The 22107-nt window shown below is 39.8% G+C and overlaps 1 protein-coding gene across 1 annotated transcript in view; it reads left to right on the top strand.

Moving 5' to 3' along the window:
• TMEM117 (transmembrane protein 117) overlaps positions 1-17680 on the top strand; it is a 212923-nt gene extending 195243 nt beyond the window's left edge. The window contains exons 6-7 of the mRNA XM_009880846.1: positions 8084-8213; positions 16803-17680. Coding sequence (XP_009879148.1) covers positions 8084-8213; positions 16803-17443 — 771 coding nt within the window. The 3' untranslated portion in view covers positions 17444-17680. The remainder of the gene's footprint in view (positions 1-8083; positions 8214-16802) is intronic.
• The last annotated feature ends 4427 nt before the right edge of the window (positions 17681-22107 follow it).

Genomic DNA, 22107 nt, shown 5'->3' with positions numbered 1-22107 from the left:
AAAGAAGAGGAACCTCACAGTGTCACTGAGACCTCACATTTGCCTGATGGAAAAACTGGTGGACTTGCTCCCAGGACATCCTGAGTGCAGAGAGGCTTGTGCTTAGTGATGTCTGCTGCGCCTCTGGCATGAATAAAGTTGTTTCACCTTGCTCCTCTTTGACTCTCACGAGTAGCTAAAACTTACAGAGTATCTGTAAGAATGAGCAATCTTTGCCCTCAGTGGGAAATTGTGGTTACTGCTGTTCCTGGTCACTACGCATCTCAAGATGAGTGACCTTCTAGTGTCGATCCTTCCTTATGCACTGTCCTTTTTTTGAAACACAATTGCTTCCTAATGTAACAGAAAGAATGGATAGCCATTAATTCTTCACCCTACTAGCAATTAAAAGATGTGTAGACATGGTGCCTAGGGATGTGGTTTAGTGGTGGTTTCGGGTGTTTTAGGTTAATGGTTGGACTCAATGATCTCAAAGGTCCTTTCTAACCTAAACAATTCCATGATTCTATGATTCTATGATAATATTTGTTCTATCAAGGAACTCGCAATGGTCACTAAGGACTGGGGCAGTATTGTGCTAGATGATGCTCAAAGACAACCAAATTATGACTCCAGTCCTAGAACATTCTATGGCTACTGAAAAGCCAAGAGTTATGGCTGGTTAGACAGGCGGGTATAAACAATAGTGACTTCATTGGTCAGGATGACAGGTAATCCAGGATACCTAATGCATGACATCCTCATGTTTTCTTATAGCAAAGAAGAATTATAAAGGAGAATGAGAAAGGAGAAAGCTCTGCAGCTGACAGGGAACTGCATAGGGGAAAGTTCCTTTAAATAGAGAAAAGATTCATAACCTGAATTTATAGACTGATAGAAAGAGCAGCTGTCATATAGCCAGTCTGTACCTAGGGTAGTGAAAGATCTGAAGGGATTTGAATATGAAAAGAAGTGGCCTATATTTTATTTGATCAAAGAAAAGAGTGGCATGGTCAGAGAAACAGAGTAGGAGAGTGGTCTTTGCAGCAGCATTTCTGTATCAGTGGAGAACCACTGCACTTGTGAAGGCCAGAGGGAAAGATGCTGATGTAACTGAAAAGCAGATGATGAGAGCCTCGATAAAAAATTTAGCTGTGGGGTTTGATAGGAATTGTCATATCTCTGATATATTATGCAGACAGATCTGCAGTATCAAGGCAGTACCAGGTTGTGAGGAGTGAATAGAGGATGATACCCAAGCTATAGTCACAGGGGAGAGAGAGGGAGTGCCATCTATCACAAATCGCGCATCTGCCAGCGCATATAGGAATGGATAGGGGTCTTTCAGTGAAATACAAGCATTTCTTATTTTAGGTGGTCTGAAGTTTTGAGATTACTTTGAGCTTTCTGTGGAAAAGCTCAATACCAATTTGGACACTCCAGTAACAAGGGTCACTGTTTTGAGGACATGTGCATACACAGCTTTGTCTAGGCTCAAAATGCATTAATGCGTAAATTCAAAGTGCAGAGACCCAGGGTTTGTTTGGGACCGGGGTGGCCTGGGAATTTTTGCCTTTAAGTAAGCAGAGATGGATAATAGACTAAAGGATTCTGTAATGATTTTTTAATGGAATTGGTCGTTCAAGGTCAAGCACACACATAAAAAGAGGCCGTATTGCTGCTCTAACTCTCAAGGAGGGAGTTATTGCTGTCTTATTATCATTTTCTCAAATAAGGGAGAAAATGAGCAAGACTTGCAGTGGTGGTTCTAGAAAAAGGCCAGGAGCTTGAAGAAGCTAAGCAAAGACTGAGGAGGAGGAAAGCACAAAGATGGTGGAGAACAACAGGAAGGTTGTGGGTATGTCCATGCCTTACATTGCCATATAGTGCAGGGATAACCTTTATATACCTGTGTCTCATCCTGGAAGCTGTCTTCAGTCTTCTGTCTCGGCAGCTTGGAGCTCAACTGAAACAGTTACTCCACTGTTATGGTGGATTTTCCATATTTTGAATTTTTTAAATCAAGACTGTGATAAAAGGTGTAGCTGTGTCTGCAATTAGGGACTTCGTTCCACAGTTCGTGATGGGGTATTGTGATTGTTATTGCCAATAGCAATCCAAGCAGGTGAAGCCAAAACAGATGAGCAGATCAAATAACACTTTCTGGACTTGAAAGCTATGAATAGATTAGCACTGATAGTACCAACGTGGAGCAGGAGGTCTTTTGAAGAATAATGTGTCATCTTTCACTGTGGCAGCTAAGTAGCCCCACCGAAGCCATACAAATATACAGGTGGTAATATTAAGAATAGATGTGTATTTTTGGTTTAGTGAGAGCTAAAAACTGCAGTTTTTACTCACTTCCTTTTTAGATAAGGTATTGGCAAAGAACACGAGGCCAGAAACTGAGCAGTAGATTTGATCTCGCAGGCATGAAAGTGAATTCTAGTCATGGCTGCTGACTTCCCTTCTTATGTATGTTTGAATGAAATATTAAAATGATGTCTGTACTTTAGCAGCCCACAGCTGCAGAGATCTCAGCTGCAGAGATCACTGCAAGTTGCAACACTGCAATGAAGTTAGAGGTAACCACAGAGGAGTCGGGCCTTTGTCTCTGAATTCCAGCTGTTCATTTCTTACTTCAAACACTCGCAAAAATATAGAGCCATTGCCTCTCATTAAATTTCCTCTAGCTGCCTGCCTGTCTGCCATGTTCTGAGAGTTGAAACAAAGCTATCTAAGAGATGCAAAGATACCTGAAAACGCAGTCTTCTACCTCATAAGTTAAAAGGATTTTAATAAATTAAATAAAAATTGCTATAGGCAGTTTCTGGAACAAGCACACATATATACATTCATGTATGCATTTTCTCACTTCCTTCCCTCTGTTTTTGTTTATTTATTATTTTGAGGGGTTTAAAGTACAAATGTGTTCCTTGCATTAAATATAGCATATATCATCACTACTTAAAGCAGAAATATTCAGTGCGCGTTTGTCCTCTTTCATGATTATATCTGAACAGTGTTTATATTCTTTTTAGTGTTATTTCATATTTATTGTGTACCAAAGGCCCTATGAGCTACATTCAGACAGGAGGAGAGATGAAAGCACGGCACATGTGTTTGCCATTAATCGTTACCAGCTTTTAATCCCAGTCCCACCTTCCCTGTGGTAGTTTCCCCTGGGTGGAAGGGGGCCGGTGGCTGAGAGATGTGGGGTTGTGTGTGCATGAAGCATGAGATGTGGTCTGCTGAGAGCTAGCATCACTCTCCCTTATGATCCTTGCTGAATCCTGCCGGCTCCTGGTCCTCCAGGGTTGGGAAACACAGCCCAGAGCCTGCAATAAAAGACACCACGCAGCAAGGAGTCAATCCTGAAGCCATCCTGGGTGGTGGGTATTGCCAGTGTGCCCCTGGGCTGCCTCGCCGGCACTGGCCAGGAGCCCCACAGCAGCTGTGTGTCCTGGCTTGGGGTCAGGACAAGGCTTCCCCAGGTAATGCCTTCTCTGTTCCTCAGGTGATGGCAAAGAAGAGCCAGATCATATCAGAAAGTGTGGCTTTGATGCTTGGTTACCATTGCTAAAAATATCTGTACTTAAAGAGATACCAGATCAGTGCCACCAGCTCCATTGTAGGGTCTTAAACCAGTACCTGGCATTGCAGTGTGTGCATTTGATGGGAAGAGAATCAAAACACCATGACCTCTTTTGCAGCATCCAGTTTTGTCTGTTTTTCTGGGTTTAATGAGGTAGCTGATGGAAATTGGAGGTCCTCCCTTTGCCCATTGCAACACTAGGATGAACCCCTCAGTGATCTTAAATTCATCCTCTGGCTGCCCTTTCCTCATGACTAGAGTGAAATGAGGCAATAACCTCATTTGATTTGCACATTCCACAAAACTTGCCAGTGAGGTTAGAGACCTCTGGGCAGCTGATTTAAGCCTGATGATTCTGGGTTGGTTTCTTCTTCATAAACTGCATAGAGGTATGCTGCAGACCCCCCAGCTTGGAAACCACTGGCGTAGGTGAATATTGGAAAAATTGTGCTGGTGGATTTAAAGAAGAAACAATCTGTTCATGCAGTATGAGAGATACAAATATGAGCTAACAGTGTGGCTGTATGGCTTTATTTTTGAAACTGTGCAAGTAGAGTTACATTCTAAATATGGTACTTTGGGCCCAGTTCCTAATGAGATCCCAGATATGGCAGAGTACAGGCATTTCAGCAAAAAGGACTAAAGCTAATCAAGTGAACTTCTCATGAGCTGAGAACTTAAAGAACATAGCGTGTGTCACTCATGTCCCAGAGGTGAGCACAGACTGATAGCAGAGTTCATGAAGAGAAAATACTGTGTGTGAAAGCATGATGCGGACCTGAGCTGTGATCCAAAGAGGGAAGCAGTTGGATTTATGGACTTTAACATCTGCGCTATTAGAGTACCTATTAACAAATTCTGTAGATTATTCCGACTAAGCATCTTGAATTTCTTGGAAAATTGGTTTTCTGAATATTGCTAAAATTGAGTTGTCTTTTGTTTTTCAGGAAGGAAAAGAATGGTAACAGTCAAAAGATTTTGGACAACACTTTCTTAGAATCTAGGTAGCAAAATGGCCGCTTTGTTGGGTTTGGATTTGACAATCTGATACTGGCATTGGCCCGAAAAGTTAATAGTTCTCTGCTCTTCTCCTGCGCAATAATACTAATACAGACAGATACATGTCCGCAGGGGATAGTGTCACTGCCTGGACAGTACATGCTCACACTTACCAAAGCTGTGAGCCAAATGAAGCCCTGAAGGCTATTTAATCACCTAAATTGAAGCTTCATTTTCCTAAGTGCTGTGGTTGTAGTGACTTTCATGGAAGCCAGTAGGTTTAACTCATTATTTTAGTTTCCTTTTTTTTTAATATTGCTTTCCAATGCGTTTTGTTGTCTTTTGGTTTATTTTGTTCTTGTTGTTTTATTTTTTGTTTCTTTATTTCCAGTGGGATTGTTCTTAAATAACAAGTTTTATAATCGGACTGGTAGAGGTGTTACACTCACAACATTATCTATGGGCAAAGAAGAAACACCTTATAGATAAAGCCAAGAATTTATTATTAGAATCATTTAAATTTTAACAGTGTAATTGAAGAATCATTATTAGTTGAGATCTAATTATTACAGAAAATAATACTTCCGTGCAGAAAAAGTCTCAGTAGTAATAATAATGTCAAAATTGTTATACACACACTTCTTCATTTCTTCTGCTTTTCCTGGTGTTTTGTTAACCCTCCCCCTGCTCCTGAGGGTTCTGAAATGGGCAGTTTCCGTCTGGTGGGGGTTGGTGGGGGCATTACGGTGTGCCATTGGCATCTGGAGTCCTTTGCTGGGAGGAATTTCTTTTTTCTCACTGTAGGATCTACTTAAGGTGATTTTTGTGTTTGCTAACACACTTTCAGAGCTGAAGCTCCACATTACAGCCGAGTTTACTATACATCGCACATTTCACGGATGTCAGATACTCCTTTGTTCTCCTTGTTACCCCTACGAGGAGTTTTGTCCAGCCCCAGTTTTGCATTTCTTTAGCTGACCGCTGGTGAGTTGTTTATAGCTGTGGGGTCTCCAGTGCCAGCCTGTGCCCATCTCTTATCATCCCCTGTCTGCCCTCCTCTGTGCCACAGCCTGTGTCTCCACTGCTCGATGCTGCTGCTATCCCACCAGGCCGGTATTTCGGTACACTACATAATAGTGTTAAAGTTGTAAAAAGGGAAACAAAAATACCAAAAAAATTAGCTGTAGCCACCTGGTCAATTAGAAAAGTTGCCGTTGCGGTTGAAGGAGGTAAAGCAAAGCTGTGGGCAGGTCAGGAAGGGTTCAGACAGGGCAAGCCTGACAAGCCTCGGTCCTGAGACCTTGCAAACTCAGCACACAGCCTGGGACCTGTTACTAGCAATGGGAATACCATATTACGGGGCTGCGGGCTAACAGAGGTCATGATACAATTCAGGCATGCTTCACAGTATGGGGTATTTGTGTAGAAAATGTGAAATAATGTACACGTGAAAGGTAGCCATAGTTTGGAGTGTCAAATACGTATTTTTCTAGTGGGCTCTCCACTCACCTGTCTGTTATAATATAAAGCGTAGCACACTGTTGCAGTTGGAGCTCTCTGTTTTGCTTTTGTTTTATGAAATATTTTCCAGTCCTGGTGGTTGTTTGCTGAGACAAATAATACAGTAACTTGAACATCAGACAGAACTGGCATTCTAGTTACTTATTATCAGGTAATACTCATACAGATCAGTAAAAATGCTGAACTGTTTTATAAAACTCAGGTGCAAAGACACAGTCCGGTACAAAATTCTGTACAAATTAGCTGTAAATCAGCAAAAGGCACTGTAGGAGCACTGGGACAAGGCAAGAGCAGAAGGCCAGATTTATGATCCCATGTTTATTTATTTCTAATGCAGAGTCCACAGCTCTCCATTTGTTTATCTTCAGGAATATGTAATGTATTTCTTCCGTCTTATTCCTGAGTGAGAGTATGTATGAATTAACATGAGACACAAGTCCAGAGATGTGTATTAGATACTGTGAACTGAGAGAGTACACTCATAAAATTTTTATCTTTGGGCACTTTTTGAATGTCTGCCGACTGCAAGGGGCCGGTTGCAGATGCAGTGTAAGGGGTTGTGCAGCTGAGCAGTTATTACCATACCTCGTGAGCGGGACTGCATGCGTTGCATTAGTGATAAGGGAAAAAGAGAGCATCCTTATTTCTCTTCTGCGTCTGTAAATTGGCACTTTCTGTATCACTGTGAACATTAAGAACCAGGTACAGAGGGTCAGGTTTTCTCCTTGCTTGTACTTCTGTTAATCTGTTTAACTCAGTATCATGATATGTTAGCACAAATCAGCTGTGGTTAGTGTTTGGGCCATGCTATACCCTGCTGATAAAACCCTTCCACTGCAATTGGAAGTGGAATTGCAGAGCAATTCTTGGAAGTTAAGTCATATATAGTGATTTACCTTTCAGAGATGATTCTTAGTTTTGAATTTATTTATTTTTTTCATTACGCGGGTGGGAAACTTTCCAGCCTTATAAAACTGAAAAGAATTGGAATTGGTTCTCTCGGGGAGATGACTGTGCTGGAATGGTTTTCATGTGAAGGAAGCACAAGTCACAGAGCTCCTCACATTTCAGATTCCTTTATCTTACTTTCAGCAATTCGGGTGTTTGTTGCACTAGCTGGTGGGGTACAAACCCAGGTGTATGCACGGGAACAGGGCCAGTATGTTTTTAGCAGCAGATCACCACCAGCCTGCGGCACACAGTGGAACCACTCTGGCAGTAATCATACTGATTCTAGCACTTAGTGCTAGACTTTCCATTTTGGCTGTAATGAGCCGTGCTATGATACCCATCTTCAAGTGACCAATGGTGGGTGCAGATAACCAAGCAAAAAATTCCTTTAAATGCAGCTCCTCCTCAGCTGGGTAACCGCAAGCTACCAAAATATGCATAATAAGAGGTAAGAACTTCCATGTTTCCCGCATTACCTTGTCAGCTGAAATACAGCAGTGGAGAAAACTGTGTTTGGATTGATTCAGACAGATTATGCTGAAGGGCCTGCACTTGCAGGGAGCGTTTATTCAGATGTGTTAAGGCCAAATACTGAAAATACCCTATAAGTTGAACAAGTAGAATACAAATATATGAAAAGTGTGAAGTGTTCGGGCCTCCTTTGCCAATTCCTTGCCCGTAAACTGTTTGCCAAATTAGTAACAGAAGTTGTAACCAGTATTGCAAGGTTGTTATATAGGTATTCAGATGCTTAGACTATTTTGTACTATCAGCTGGTACACTGGCTTCAGTATTGTCATTCTGAAGTGAACTTTTAAACACATAATTACATGGAGCTGAAGTAAAAATCATATTGTAATATCTAATATAAACAAGCTATTCTATTTCAAGTGGTTCAGTCAAACTTGAAGTAAGAAAATCCAATAATGGGAGGCTTAAAAATAGAACCTTTCCCTGTTGTTAATTTAAGCCATTTTAAAGGGCAAAAATATACCATTAAAGCTTTTATTTAGGATCTTACTTTTCTTTTTTTAACAGGACTGGGAGTTTCCACATTTTATGGGTGATGTTGAAGTGAATCTTCCAGGCTTGCCGTCTGCACACATGCAGTTCAAAGTACCCTATTTCCAAAAGATCTTCAAAGAGGAATATCACATACATATAACAGGTATGTAATCTTACAGATTGTGACACAGCCACACAGTGAACTGCTTCTGTGTAACAGATGTATGCTAACGTGTTCTTAACCACATACTTTTTTTGTGTGTGTGTCCCAGATTACGATTTTTCCTATATGTTTATCTGTCTGTATCCATATATAAACATCTTGGAGAAATGAGGAACCTGTATCTTATGAATCAGAGAGATCTGCTGTTTTTTATGGATTTCGGCAACTCCTCGTGACACTAAGTAATACCTTGCGTAGCTTCAGAGATCTTTTATCTAAAATTACTCTCCAGAGGAATTAGCGGCTTATTTCATTTTCAAATCTCTTACGTGTTCAGATGCCTTTGCTATGATTTATGCTAATATCTTTTCATAACTTCGGTCATTCTCATCTGGCAAAGGCCACTCGTAACCGTACTTCCATCAGTCATCTAACCAGAAGCAGACAGTTAAATAACCTCAAATAAAATAGAATTGCAGTTATTCAAATGGATGGTACATATAGATAAAAAGTACCTGATCCTTGCATACTGTGAGACAGTATTTTAATAACAGTAGGGAATGAAAAAGAGAAGAAGGTTAAATAGGGATAAATATTTTGCTTTTACCTTCAGGCTATGCACAATAAGCATAGCTTCTCTCTATATTGGGAAGAAGTGGATAATAATGGATAGCAAAAGAATGCAGGTGTGAATTGACAGGAGTCTTTAACTGCTAATATAAACAATCACAGCACATAATACTGTACAGGAGTAAGACAGATGAGAGCATCCAGTGGCACAGTCATATGAAACTCCTGCAGAGCAGGGACAAAAGGAGCATTCAGATATGATACAAAAGTGAGGCCAAGAGCTAGCAGGTGAGTCACAAGCTCACCAGGCAGCAAAAGCCAAAGGAGGAAAATGTGCCGAGGAGGAAAGAATGATGAACCCAGGACTCAGTTGAGATAGGCTGAATGAGGCCTCAGAGAAAGCATTTTCAGCAGAGAAGGAAGAAATCTGCGTGATCAGATTAAGAACCAGAAAAGAAGAGAAAATGAGCGCAAAAGTTACCTGCTGGCTATTGAATGAGGGAAGGCAAATGGGCCAGTAGGAAGTACAGATGGAGGGATGGAAAGTTTTTAAAAATTGGCTGTAGGTGCTCTGCTGGAATACTGATAGAGATCAGCCAGACAGTAAGAAGACAGAAGTGCTGCGGCATGCCTGAGTGAGACCATTTGAGCCACTGGTGGTTTATGGAACAACAATCTCATGGTCAGTGACTAGAAGGTGTAGAGTGAGAGAAGATGGGATGTTTTCATGATGAACACATTTTTCTCTCCCAAATGAGCAAAAAGAAAAAGGAGAGGGAAAAAAAAAAGAGTGTAAGCATCAAATATTTGATGCGAATTATAGGCATGATCTTCAGGGATAGGGAAAAATATTTTTTTGCTCAAAATGTTTTTTGCTCAAGACTAGAGCATGAATTTGGAGGGACTCAGTCCCACAAGGTTCCCAGGTGTCCTGCACTTATTCCATTGTATAAGGAGAAGTAGTGGAATGGGTGCACAGACATGTGAACAATGACTGAGGCATGGTAGGGTTGGCTGCACCATCATACAGAAACTCGCGATATAATCAATGTAGATGAAAAACAATGGGTGATAGAAGAGGGACTGAAAAGCAAAGAACAGTTTTGCATTATAGAAGAGACAGGGATATCGATGACAATCAGGGAAGAGCAAAGAATAAGCAACAGCAAAGAACATAAATTAGGGATCAGAAATACAACTGCTAGCAGTGCTGCTGTTTGAAAACAGACCAACCGCGATAAACCAATATTTATGCATTGTAGAGTCTTCTGCAGAGAGGACTGGAGGCCTTTCTGATTTTCTGGCAAGAAGGCATTCTTTTAATGAGGATGAGCTAATGAATAGGGGCTGAGGAATATTTTTCCCTGCCTAACATTAACAAGATCCATTTATTAGATTCACTAGACAAATCAATCCATTTGACTGCACATCACATAGTCTGTCTACTGAGTGCCTGTTTTATCTCGGTGCTACACCACCCTTTAGGAGATCTAATAAACAGCCGTAACACATGGCACAAGAACCTCCCTTTGGGTAAGTTTTGCTCAAACCATCTGTTCTTGCTATCAGTTCTTGTCTTAGGTTAGGGTATCATCTTGGATCATTTTCAAGCTCTAGTTACTGTGTGGATGTGTAGATACTTGTAATTTTCTACTCAAATCAAGGAGCTAATAAAAGAAAGAACGAACTGGTACAATATATGTATGACAAGACGAATGTAATCCAATCTGAAGTGAGGGTAGAGCGTGATGCACATGAATGCAACTGCAGCAGACGACACGGGGGTAGGACATTGATAAGGGCAGGAAGCCTGCTGTATTTAGGCCCTGTTTAATACGTAGGATCCAGAGTGTTAAATTTAACCATAGGACTTCTTTCTAGTAACAAGCAGCAAAAGACGACTAAGGCTTGAATATCGTTTATTTTAGTACTTGCTGTAGGGACGAAATCAGGCTGTAAATCTATGAGCTGTGCCCTGATTTACAAGGAACTGGAAAACCTTTTCTCCCAAGTAGCAAGGAGAAAGAAAGCATGGCTGAAATACCATTTACCGTCTTTTTCCTGGCAAATTTTGTTCTTCATAAGTTCTTTTACAGTCTGTTTCGGTCACTGTTGATTGGTATAAAGAGCAGCTCTAGGACTCACCTGAGCAGCCCTATTCAGTGCTGTGTTGCTCTAATGAGCAACGGTCCCACAAAGAAGCAGTAAAGGGACATTCAGAGGAGTAAAGGACTTCAAACCGCCTTTCTGTTGCTGTGTGCTTAATGGCTTCATGCAAGTTCTGTACAGACGAAGGATTTCAGTTACATGATCTGTGTTGCCAGTTCTCCTGATTTTGTCACAAGTTTTGAAACAGTTGGATTTTTTTCTTTTGGGTGTTTTTTTGTTGCTATTTTGTCTTAAAGTCTTAGCTCCTGAATTCAGTGACCGTGTGAGAATTTCAGCTTTTATATTTTAAAAAATAAAGCTCATGACTGCTGAGAAAAAAATGAAATGTTGCTTCTCCATGTCTAAAAAAGCAGATAAATAAAACAGTACTAAGTGTATTATTTTTAACCCATCTTGCTACTTCAAACTAATAACATGGTTTCTTAGGCCTGACTTGTGGTTTCTGAGTACTGTAAGTCATCAGTAATGTTGAATTAACATCTGCAGCCTGTAGCTGATATGCTTCAGTGTAATTTTAAATTTACTATCAAAAGCATATCTTATTTTTACTGGTAACTGAGTACCATGTTTTACTCAAATTTCTTTGCATCTAGGAACTCCTAGCAAGCATCTACTCAGTATTAAATATTTTTATCCTGTTTTGATAGCTGCTTTTATCTATGAACATCAAAAATAACTTGAATTCCTGCATCTTCTTAACTCATCTGGTTTTCCCTTGACAGATGGTTCACTGTAATGTGTGTGTTTTCCTTCTTGGGCTGCTTTTTATGAAAATACATAGACTATCCTAGTTTCTATAATACCCAGGGAAATCTGTAAAACTTAAAAGTAAATTTTGTTACTTCAGATTCTTTCATGGTTAAAAGGCACTAGGGGGCATGACTGATACCCTTTAATAGCAGGACTTGTGATCCAAGAGCATCTGCTGCGTGGGTAAGTTTCAAATAGGAAATGTTAAGGTTTAGGTATCAAAACAGATGGGAGATTTTTCTGGCTGCTTATAAACATGTTTCTGAGTGCTGATCTAGCCAGAGTGCCCTTCCACCCAAAGGAGAAATCATCACCTTCATGCTGGTGAGCGCCTAGCATGGCTGGCTTGTGGAGTTAAACCAAAAGCGTATCTAGATTCAGGACATGGGGAAGCCTGAGGGAGCCCATGGGCAGAAATAGAAAGGTCAGAGGTAAAAACAAAGCTGTCTGTGCACACAGATGTGGAAAAACCTCAGAGGATTTGCGGCTTAGTTCAGCTGTGAGCAGTCTGTATGCATGTATGTAGCTAATAATACTAACATGACAGAAGATATGAAGAATGTTTCAGAGATACCTGAATGTTTTACAGAGGTGTCTGAATGTTTTTAGTCACAAAATGCAATTCAACTGAGCGTCTAAAGTCAACATTTCCTACGGTAGCCTCTGGCTGTGGTTGCACAGCATGAAGCCACTTGAGCCTAGCCTTAATGAGTGGGATTTTCACATTTCCTCTTGACCTCTGGAGAGATGCTGAGGACTGGCTTCTATATGAGATCTTTGGTTTTTAGGCCATGACTGCTCTGTTACAGAGTGGACATACAAAAATAAAAATGTTCCAGAATCATCAGCCGGTGTGGGATATTTGGACCTGCGGGATCTGCCTCAGGTGCCCAGCAGATCAGTTGCATGCGGGATTGTGGACTAGTTGCTGAACCACTTGTAGGTCTTATCAGCCTCTTTAACAGTGAGCACTGCCCAAACATACTGTTCAGCTGGCAGAAATAGGTGCATTTCTGGAAAAAGGAAAATCCATACCACTTTCACCACAAGAAAGACCCTATCCTGGCATTCACGTGCAGTCCACGTTTGTTGTTCAGCTTCAGCGTAGAGGGGAGAGTGTTTCTAAGCAGAGTGCTGTTGTCCTGGTTTGAGGCTGGTGTTCAGAGCACGGTCCTATGATGCAGGTCCAAACTGCCATAAGTGGAGAAGTGTCAAGGTTTCCCATCTGGTGAGTGCCATCCTCCTATCTGGAGGATACAATCCTCCTCAACAGCCACGCTTTCTCTGAAAATAGGGATCAAGTTTTCATCCCCAAATAGTGGTTGTAGGCTACAAAGCCTAAAAAAGAGTGTCACGTTCTGCATCACAGCCTCAGAGAGGCACCCAGTATACGCTCTTGACTAGTTAGATGCCTCCAGTTTTTCTTTTGGGGGATCCTTATTGCACCAAATTTCAGTATTTTACCATATTTCCCAACACACCAAACCAGATTGCTGACTCCAAATATCATGTGTAGCATGTAAGAACTTCAGCGCTGTGAACAGCAGTCATCAACCAGGTCATTTTTAGGTAGTGCATGGCTGAGTGCCACAGCCTGTTTTACCTTTCAGTTTTCTTCATTGTAACTTCATTGAAGAGTCTGGGTATAATTCTCTGTGGGAATGATTGACTAACCTTCCGATCTTGACAGCTGATCTTACTACATCCTTCCATTTCAAATTGTGTCTATGAAAAATCCACCAGCTTCAAGAAGGGCTGAATGGTGCCAGGTACATGCCAGTACAGACCATACAGACCTCACTGGAGTAGAATGAACCCTAGGGCAATACTGGTATTGATCCTACTGAAATTGGTTAAGGGACAAATTAAATGACTTCATAATGTGGGACTCCATTTTCCCTTATGATGTTTCATCTGTAATGACATTTGAAGTGCTTTCAAATAAATTACAAATAATTTTTAAAAGAAAATAAATATCTATAGCTTCATAATATATTTATTCTGACTGTTCACAAAGCTATAAGCTTGAGCTTGTTTATGCACAAGATGAGAGGTCAGGAGTGACTTCTAGTTTACCAAGCTTATTTCCTATATAGGCTTGATATATGACTTAAAGTTTGCTTTAAAAAACATTGTGCTAATATTAAGTTGCAATATACAGTCATTTCATGTACATAGGTTATACACATGTAATGTTAAAGTTTGGTCAGTATTATAAATCTCAAAAATGACTTGTCCTGGGGAATTATCGAATAGATGTTTTGTGAGTGGAGACAGTCAGGTCTCTTAGTTCAGTCTGCTTCAGCGTGTTTATCACTTGATCCAGAAGGATTGCTCAGCAAATTTGGCTTATTTGGCTATCACGCCTGCTAGTACAGCAGTAAAGTACGTGTTTTGGAAGAGGGAAAGACAGCAGAGGACATTGTATTCTAGAAAGAGGCAAATACTTTCTGTAAGTAACCAAGACAGCACTAACTCCCAGTCATTTTGTGTCTAAGGAGATTAACGCAGCCCTTGGCTACAGGGAGTACTGAGGAGGTATAGGAAGATGTCATTGTGTTCATATATGGATATAGTGAGACTGTTACTCATATACAGTGTTTGCTTCGGATGACAGCAGTGTCCAAAAGAAAAGGAAAAATCATAGAGTTCATCAAGTGTGACAGTGATGGAGAGGATGGAAAAATTGTCTAGAAATGAGAAAGTTAAGGAGTTTTGAGAAGATCCACTATGGAATAGAGGCAAGTCCCAGGCAACTAGCTGCCACTTAGACACACAGGTTGCGGTTCATCTTAGTTAACTGGGGTTTCTGCATCGAAGCTGTTAATCTAAGCACTCTTCATGGCCCACACTGACCCAACAACCCCGACAGCAGAGCTTAGGGCTGTGCTCCTGCCTGCCTAGCTCTCTCTAGGAGCTGAGTGAGGGAGTTTCAAGTTCATGCGGTTTATGAAACAGGAATAATTGAAATGCATCTCTCTCTCGTATCAGGTGAGCACTCAAATTGTTAACATGAGGGTGGAGTCTTTTTTAAACAGATCCATCTTAGAAGAGATTCACAATTATGAAACCACAGTGTAGCATAGATACTACATGAAGCCTGAGATCAAACAACTGGCTACCTCTGTTCAGCATTTGCAGTGTTTTCTGCTAGCTTCTTAGTCAACTTCTTCACCAGCTGCAGGCTGCCATCTCAAGTCCTACTCCTTAGGTGGCTTGCTCTACACATGCCACATTTAAGATAATGTGATTGCTGTGACATCTACTGGGTGCCATCATGCCTAAAGAGGAGGTACGTCATAGCTCAGCATTGCGATGTCTACATTTCCTTTGTCAGTCATACCTGAAACCTACAATCTAGAAAACCGGAAGTGTCTTTTGGCCTTTATAAAGGCCATCACAGTAACGTCCCTATTTCATTATGCTTTCTATTTTGACCTTTCAATTGTCTTTTTTTCTGCCTACACATCTTCACTCTTGCCATGTCTAGCTGAAAGGAAAGAGCAATACTGGTCCTACATGAGTTTTTCCCCTTCCTACTATCCCTAGGGTCTAGCAGATCTCTCTGGAAGGTCACCTGTGCTGGTTCTGCAGAAACGCAAAGTACCACAGATGATAATATTTTGATGAAGCCAAAACCAAAAAGAAGTGGAAGGTCTTTTTGGATGGTCTTATGATGCATTTTCCTGGGAAAAGAATACGTAATTAATCTGGGGGCAACGCAGCAAGGGTTGCTTTCTGGTTGAAACAGCTTACTGGTTGAAACACAGAGTAATATCTGATGACAAATTGTTTCAAAAACTGCCCAGGAGAACAACCATAACAGAGAAAGGAAGTTTTGAATGCAGTAAATCATGTTTTCTTTCAAACTGGCTGCAGATAAACAGATGATGGTTCTAATATTTGTTTCATTGTCATTTGTGTTTACCCTATTTTCCTAAGGAAATGAGAATTATGTGATCATGTTCTCTGTGTGGTTTGGTCTCACTCTCTCTCTATCCAACACTCAGTCAGCGTCAAATAACTTTTGAACCCACAGCCAGCTTCAAAAACATTTTTCAGAGGGTGGGAATCTGAAAAATAGTGACATTATCATTGTGTCCTAAGAAGTGGTGGTTAGGTAAAGGAGAATCATCTACGGTAGTGCCCAGTTGAGGAAAAAGCAGGAAGAAGTCCGCTGCTATATTCTGTTTGACAGCAGCCAATTGATCAGTGAATATGTGTGTCCCAGCCAGCCCATCAACACACACCATGCAAGATATATTCTGTCTCTGTCTGTTGAAAGGTCATACGTGGTGGGGAAGCTCAGGTTATTCTGGTGGAGAGGAACACAGGAAATACAGGGCAGAAATCCACAGGAAACAGCATCAAAGTAGATTGTATTGTTTGTTATTGTGTTTCATATTTTAACATCATTTTCAGTGTCTTGGTGTTGATTTAAAGAACTTAAATATTATAAAATATAGTCATAAATTTCTAAACCCATAATTTTCTTTAAAAAGTCAATTATAATATTGATGGAAACCCAGAAAAAAAAAGATAGAAGAGTTATTCAGGAATTAAGCGAACAGGATTGGCTGCAAGGTCTTTTCAGTGCAGTTTGATTTCTGGATAGTGACAATAACACAAGAGAATGAACATTGTTGTTCATTTTCAGTCTAAGTGTAATCTATATTGAAGAGGACTATTAAACACAATTGCTGAAATAGGAGGAATTACCGTCCTTACCCTCCTGGAGCATTCTGGTCCTACAATTTGAACACAGACTTTCAGGAACTGGAATCCATTTATTCTTTATGATAGATACTCTGATACTTTCATTTTCTTTTTCACTTGAAACACATTTAAATATGATTCCAGTATAGACCAATAAAATTCATCACCAGCAGGAACATTCCTCCATGAATGTTCTTTTACATAATGCTGACATGTAGGTGTGCTGGGTTTTTGGGTAGTGCCAGTCTTCACTGCACAGGTAAGACCTTAATATATGTCCAAAAGGATATATTTTTTTGATCTGAGTAGCTTTTACGTATGACTGCATTTGTACTGCTTCTAAAATGGATATATCAGATGACAGAACTTTCTTCTTCCAAACAGGCAAATGGTTCAACTATGGAATTATCTTCCTTGTTTTAATCTTGGATCTGAACATGTGGAAGAACCAAATATTTTACAAACCTCATGAATATGGTCAATATATCGGTCCCGGACAGAAGATCTACACAGTGAAGGACTCAGAAAGCTTGAAAGACCTTAATAGAACTAAGTTATCTTGGGAGTGGAGATCAAATAACACTAACCCATTGACCAACCGGACCTATGCTGAAGGAGACATGTTCTTGCACAGCAGATTCACAGGCTCTAGCCTCGATGTCAAATGCCTGGCTTTTATTCCAAGTTTGCTGGCTTTTGCTTTGTTTGGTTTCTTCATCTGGTTCTTTGGGCGATTTCAGAAAACTGACCAAGGCATGGAGAATTTAGACAAATCATACACAAGAATGAAACGAAAGTCACCGTCAGATATGGGAATGACACGAGAAAACACACAGGTGTTAGTAGAAGAACCATTAAGTTTTCAAGAACCACATCTCGTATCCATAAAATCAGACTTAAGTGAAATAGTTTTTAATTCTTCTCTCCTAACTTCTGAAAACTTGAACGCACAACTGAATGAGCAAGATAGCCCTTTACAGCCAGTACCAGAATCCTCTGTCCCTAAGAGTAATCCTGTGACATAGAGGGAAATACCCAGGAAAATCAGTTTAAATAAGCAGTTACTATAAGATTTCAGTTTTACCTTTTGTAAGTTAAGATTTACATAGTGTTTAGAATAAGAAACTCAACCTATACCAAAAGGTGCTCAGCATGCTTTTTCTAGGAATTTTGTTTTTTATTTGTATTATAGTACGTGCCTACTGTATATCTAACATTCCTTTATAGATTGCTTCCCAAAATTGCACAAGCTATTTATTAATACATTACCTTAACTGTATAATAGTGTATTAGATGATTACTTGCAGGTATAAAATTCTACCGTGGTGGTGCCTTGAGACATTAAACTGTTTTTTAACTCAACACCAGATGTATAGCACAGTTCTTCTAATCTACTTTGCAAAGCTTTTTTCTATATGGTTATTTCAAGTATCATTTGATGTCTCGACAGAGGAGATAAATATAATTATTCCTAAAAAAGGGTTTCTGTTAGGACATCACAACTTGACTTTGTTATTTACTCATCTCTGAAGTCAGTGACTTTGATGACCGGACTGCAGAGAAGCATGTTGATTACCTTTTAATTTTTTCTGGCTAGCTGCCAAATACAAATACAGATTCATTATGCAGTAAACAGCAGAGTGATAATACAGCATGGGTCACTTCTTGTGAAAATATGACTTTCTCCATCAGTAATAGCAATTAGGTGATAATGCCTAATTATATTTTTTCTAATTAAAGATAAACTGCTTCTTGATGAAAAGTTTTGCCCTTCACCTTTTAGAAATAGAGGTGAAAATACATGGTCGAAGCAACTCTTTCCATCATCACACCAAACCTATGCAGCATCAAAGAGCCAATAGAGTGATTACAGTAAAGGACACAAAGCCCATTAAATCCAGTATTTGTGTGGTTCGGTGCAGATATGGTCTGGGCATACATGAAATATACACAGAAACACACCACATATAGAAAGTCTAACTTCTCCAAATACTGAAGTAATATTTAGAGTTTTTAATTAAAATAGATTAATAATTGAATTTTATTGTAACTTTTTTTTTTTCTTCATTCATTATCCGTGAATAAGTGTAACCTGGAAGCAGAAACATAGAGAAACTGCGTTTTTTTTGCTTTTTTGAAGGCGACTTTGTGATGTGAATTCCTCTGCTCTATGATCAAACTATACATACGAGAGAAATTGCGTATCTAAAACATCAGAAAGACTCTGATTTGCCTCTAATTTAGTTCTATAAATTGTTGCTACAACTTACTAAATAATAAGTCATTTTTAAGTCTGAATTATTTCCTTGTCATTTACTGGTGTTGCTGTATTTTGTCTTTGTGACTTTTTTATCTCCGTTGTTTTGATCTATCTGCTTTTAAGTTTTTGGAATGCTGAATTTAGCATGCATAATAGAACTATGCATTTATTAAACTGTCACTTGAGAGCCAATTTTAATAAACATCATTCAACAATTGTTTATTATGAGGCAGGAACATATTCTGTTAGTTTTGCAATTTTTTTTAAACATTTATCCATGCATTGTCCTATTTAAAATCATAAATATTTCCGACACTAAAAAAGACAGGCAGTATCACAGTAATGTCAAAATCAAATATTTTGCTTATGGAACATTTAATATCTTGTCAGGAGAAAGTTCACTTTATAATCAGACTAAATTTTTATTCATTAAAAATTATGACCGAAAATAAATGTATTCACTTTTGCCTACTGCAGCCTATAAACTTATTTAATTGACTTAAGATATAGTCAAAGACAAGCCATTAATTACTAATAGTAAAACACTGTGACATCCTGCTTGAGTATATAAGAGGTGACTATATTGATCTTTGGCTTTCAAACAGCGTTTGATTTCTTAAGTAGTTACGGAAATAGCTGGTTAATTTTGCACTTACATGCTTCTCTGTATGTTCTGGACACTAAACCCAAGTACTGAAAAACTCCCATTAACTCATTTCTCCTTTTTGTGCATGGGAGTGGTTAAATCCATTAATACGTAGGCAGAAAATGAAGGAATTACTTGAGCCTTGCAGCCTGCATGATTACATGACTCTAAGAAAACTGTTATTAAGCAACTGATCCGCAGCTAAAATAATTCTGTGACCCCATATTGAGTTAATGCTTTTAAGGTCATTATAAGCCTGCATGAAAAAGAGAAAACCATCAAGTAATCCTAGATTTTGCATGAGTATTTAAATTAATGGTCAAGCAGAGAGACTGCTTATATCATGAATTCATAAGAAGTTAAAAGATTCAGTGTAGCCTCTCTCCATGGTCAACTCATCAATTTAATTAAAGGAGGAAGGACTCCTCAGTTGTGTGGGAGTCTCATTTGTAAACACAGACACAGATGGAAGAAGAGGAGTATTTCCACTCTCCATCTCCAGTGTTAAGTTTGAGAAGCCTGAGTTAGGTGGCTAGGCGTACCCGAAGCTCCCTCTGAAGCAGGCAGAGGCTTGGGACCTGAACACCCTAAAGGTGGTTCAGTACCTAACTTAGTCATCTACCTCTGCGTTGGTGAGTAGCGCAACTCAGCAGGAGTGGGTTTGTGGAGTGAGACAGTTGGTGCTGAGGACCCACTGCCCACAGTTTGTGAATTTCAGGGTTTTACTTCAATTTAGCTCATGGCTGGTCCTTATAAACTGAATGCGCGGTAGTGGCTGGAGTATGTTTCAGGCAAATCTCATTCATGTACAAAGACCATACAATTTGAATTAGTAAGTAAATGGTAACAATCTAAACTGCATTGCTGAGCGGAGCTACTCATGCAGAGTCATCCTCAGTCTCCTCCTGAAGCAGCTTGTCTTCCTCTGTGGACTGTAGAAGGGTCCACGGGAGATTGAGTGGCTAAGTGGGAGGGTGAAACTGGTTACCCAGAATGGAAATATTCCTCCTCCAAGCACGTTCATTGTTTTCAACTGTTGTTCATTATTAATATTCTGAAATGCTTCGCTAACTCAAACCACTCTGAAATGCTTTCTAGTATAGTACCCATCACTGGGACCTTGATATAGATGGTTGACCTTTTCCTGAAAGCCTACCTATTACACAATTTTTTTAGCCTTCTTTTCCTTTCCTGAAGAAGTTGAAGAATCCATAGAAGGGAAGAAACTTGAGGAAGTGTCAATTTTTCACACACTGCACAGGTCTCCATTCTGCCCTCTAGAATAAACCATCTAGCAGGTGCCATCACTACAGGGCCAGCCTGTGTCTGCTTTATCAGAGATCAGATTTGGTACAATAGTTCTTCTTTTACCATAGATACACTGTACAGTGATGGATGATAGATACTACCTAAAATAGCATGCGTAGAAGAGACATCTCTAGGATAAGCACATAAGATTTATGAGCCCACAGGTGCCTATAAATTGCTTTAGCATCCTCAACAATTACCTTTGCGGAGATAGAAATGACATGGAGCAAACAGAAGGTAAGAATGTTTGTAGAAAGTACCTTAAATATAATATTCATGGTTATGAAAGTGTATATGTATGTCTAAAATCCAGTTGTATAAGACATATGTATATGTATGTTAGGATCCTAGGGATCGGTTGATTCTGTTGGAGGAAACTGCTGAGTCTCATGCAGATGATTCACTACTGCCATCTTTATTCCAGATTGGTCCATGAGTTACTCCAATTTGCTTCATCTCCTCTGCCTCCACTTCTATTGCCTAGAAATACAAACACAAAAAAGAATATTTAATTGCACTACCTGCGTCCTCAAATTACATTTTTATCTATTTTATGCAGAAAGTGAATTTGTTCTGGTTTAGAAGATTTCTGTCCTCTCCAGCTAGTATCATCATACTCTGGGCTACTGCACTGTATTACAGTATGTGTTAAATTATTGCTTCTCCTGCAGTGAATAGCCTCCATCGTGACAACCACCTGGAAAAAAAGAGCAGTCACCTCTCAAAGACTGGAAAGGCAGCCATTCAGATACTTACCAGACTGGCAAGATCATTTTCCCAGAAGTGAACAGGTTATGACTCACTAGTAAAAGATGTAACAGATTTTTAATACAATGCCCTTAATTTTAACAACCTCCTAGGAGGGGCTCAGTGAGAGAGGACTTTTTTATCTCAGGCCATAAAGTTGAAGTAGTTACAGTCCTGCAAGCACCGTTTCAGCTTTTTAGGTTGTATTTATAAATAACCAGCTTAAACTTTGAGCAGATTGCAAGAACCATAAAAATTAGACAGACCAAACTGTGAATAAGAACATAAACTTGACTCACTTGTAGCTGCCTGGTGCAGAATATAGACAAAACACACATTTATCAGATGTGAGAGCGACCCTGTGCTTGGGATTATGGATAGTGACATGCAAAGATTCAAACTGTATTTACTAACAAACAATTGCAGCCCCTTTATCAACAGAGATGCCACTGCGAAAACGAGACAGAGCAGCTCTTCTAACATATGGTGTCTCTCCTGTCCATCCATTCTAAGTCACAAATGACAAAGGGGTTGTTCATTTTCCTGTGCACTCAAAACTGCCCTGTGGGGACCCTGGGCTCCCTGAAAGTGATGTGGCATTTCGTTGCCATGCCTAATATACAAACTCCAAGTAGGACAACCAAGGACAGGCAAAAGGAGGAAGCCTGGTCTGTGAGTTCCACAGCCTTGAGGTGAAGAAGAATGGCTTATGTCACCATTTCAGGGAC

Source organism: Charadrius vociferus, unplaced genomic scaffold (genome assembly GCF_000708025.1).
Source record: "Charadrius vociferus isolate BGI_N301 unplaced genomic scaffold, ASM70802v2 scaffold52, whole genome shotgun sequence".
Taxonomy (NCBI): domain Eukaryota; kingdom Metazoa; phylum Chordata; class Aves; order Charadriiformes; family Charadriidae; genus Charadrius; species Charadrius vociferus.
This window is presented reverse-complemented; position numbering and strand designations above follow the sequence as displayed.